The sequence below is a fragment of the Pteropus vampyrus genome, unplaced genomic scaffold (assembly GCF_000151845.1).
Source record: "Pteropus vampyrus isolate Shadow unplaced genomic scaffold, Pvam_2.0 Scaffold235, whole genome shotgun sequence".
NCBI classification, from domain to species: Eukaryota; Metazoa; Chordata; class Mammalia; order Chiroptera; family Pteropodidae; genus Pteropus; species Pteropus vampyrus.
This window is the reverse complement of record NW_011889016.1, coordinates 178,391-180,369: the sequence shown is the minus strand read 5'-3', so window position 1 is coordinate 180,369 and position 1,979 is coordinate 178,391. Positions and strand designations below refer to the sequence as shown.

Sequence of the window (1,979 nt, the reverse complement as noted above, 5' to 3'; positions counted from 1 at the left end):
TGGGTGACAGGTGCAGGCCCAGGCTGCAGGGAGGTGACCACTGGACGAGGTGACCACAGCAGCTGCATGAGGGCAGCACACAGGAGCTACCCAAGCTCCAGCCACAGTGACCATCATTGAGAGAACAGCGCTCTCTGTAATGCTGTGCTGAAATGTTCACATTCTCTGCTAAGCACTTTCCAACAAAACACAAAGTCCTAAAACCTCACTGCTGAGACGAGGTTTAATTAACTTGTACACACGAGCAACAAGATAGGCCAAAAAAATTCTAATAGAGCACTTAGCACTGTTTTCTACTTATAAAACCACGCAAGATTAAAACGTTTTCCTCTCAGCTAGCTAATCTTAAAGACTATCAGTACCAGCCTCGTCTTTCAAATCCTACCTCAAACTAATAGGCAAATGAAACTGCTCCTGCTCCTTAGTGACGTGGCAGAGCCCCAAGGCTGAAAGGTAAGAGGGAAACTGACTTCCCAGCACGCCAGTGAGAAGAGGGAGGCCAACGGGGCGCGGGGGGGAGTGAGCTGGTCTCTCCCCACCCGCCACGTGACTCTAAGATCTCCTGGGCCCACGTGTCCTCACCTGTCCTCACCTGTCCTCACCTGTCTGACGGGTGAAACCAGCTGCTCACAACATCACCGCAAGGAGGAAGAGCGTGACTGCACAGCGGACACTCAAGCCCAACCTGAACTGCGCGACACACCTGGACGTCAAGGGCAGGGGCGCCACCCAAACACAGCCAGGGGCTGGGCCCTGACCTCACGGATAAGCCCTAGGGATGGGCCAGAAAGACTTTCATCTCCCAGAAGACAACGCCCCTGGGTGCCGAGCACCTGCCCAGAGCTAAGCCGCCGTGCTGCAGAGAGGCCAGCGTGTTTTCACAGCTTCTACGCACAAGCAAACGCGACGTGTGAAGCCGCAGTTACCTCGTGTAGGTGTTCAGGACCCACGTCAGCAGGCTCACAATCTCATTCGCTTCCAGGTCTTCCGAGGCAAGCTCCTGCATCCGCGTGCTCAGCGCCTGGTGGTACATGCTCAGGAGGTTCCTGAAAATCTCATAATGTGGAGGAAAACACTGTGCCATCAGGGTCTTGGCAACGACGAGGTCATCCAGGACATACTTCCTTATGATCTCCAGGTGGCGGACGAGCCACATCTTGTCGGACTCCCTGGTGTCTGCCTGTGTGCCCTCGATTCTGGTGGTCACGGTTCTGTCCAAGACGGCAAACATCTTCTCCTTCCAACTCTTGGGCCTCCCGGGAGGAACGAAGCCAGTCTGCTTTTTTCGGTCGAGTATGCGCCTGTCAATCTTTTCTTCCCTTTCGATGATCCTGACAACGGACACCAGCAAGGTGGGGTCACGGCGGACGGTGACCAGCGACCTCTGCAGGACCATCCACAGCTGCTTGGCCAGCTCGTCAGAGAGCGCCTGCGTGCTCCCGAAGTAGCTGTGGATGAGGGTCATGTCGCGGGTGTTCCTGCTGTCCATGCGGTACTGCTCACACATCAGCCCGTCCCGGGAGCACTCCAGGTCCATCAGCTTCCGGTGGGCCTGCAGGAGCGCTCCCTGCTCTATGAGGTCCTGCGTGTCCCTCACGATCTCAGGCACTACGGAAAAGGCACAGGGTGGCACCGTGAAAACCAGGTGAGACAGGGCAGGGTCCCGGGGGACAAGGGGGCCGGAGGAACCAGGACTCCATCTCCCTACCTGGATGACCGCAGGGGCAGAACCTGTCTGATAAGATTGTTCTGGAACTCTACGGTCTACTTTAAGCTTGCAGCTTCCGGGGAGGCTCAGACAGGACCCGGTGGCCAGTTTGGTCAATTTTGGCTCTTAGCACAGCAGCAGCTACTTGGCCCCCAGCCACGCCGGCCACATGTCTCTACGGCAGCTTGCACACAGCTTGCAGGAGCCAGGGTGCTCTGAAGGGACCCTGCCCTCCAACGATGAGGGGTGTCTGCTCCAAGTGCTGCCTGCT

At 56.8% G+C, this 1,979-nt stretch overlaps 1 protein-coding gene across 1 annotated transcript in view; it reads right to left on the bottom strand.

Moving 5' to 3' along the window:
- Window positions 1-1,979, bottom strand: part of EXOC3 (exocyst complex component 3) — a 19,364-nt gene that overhangs the window by 9,606 nt on the left and 7,779 nt on the right. The window contains exons 4-5 of the mRNA XM_011373906.2: window positions 927-1,608; window positions 640-703 (exon numbers count right to left, since the gene is read on the bottom strand). Of these exons, the coding sequence (XP_011372208.1) occupies window positions 640-703; window positions 927-1,608 (746 nt within the window). The remainder of the gene's footprint in view (window positions 1-639; window positions 704-926; window positions 1,609-1,979) is intronic.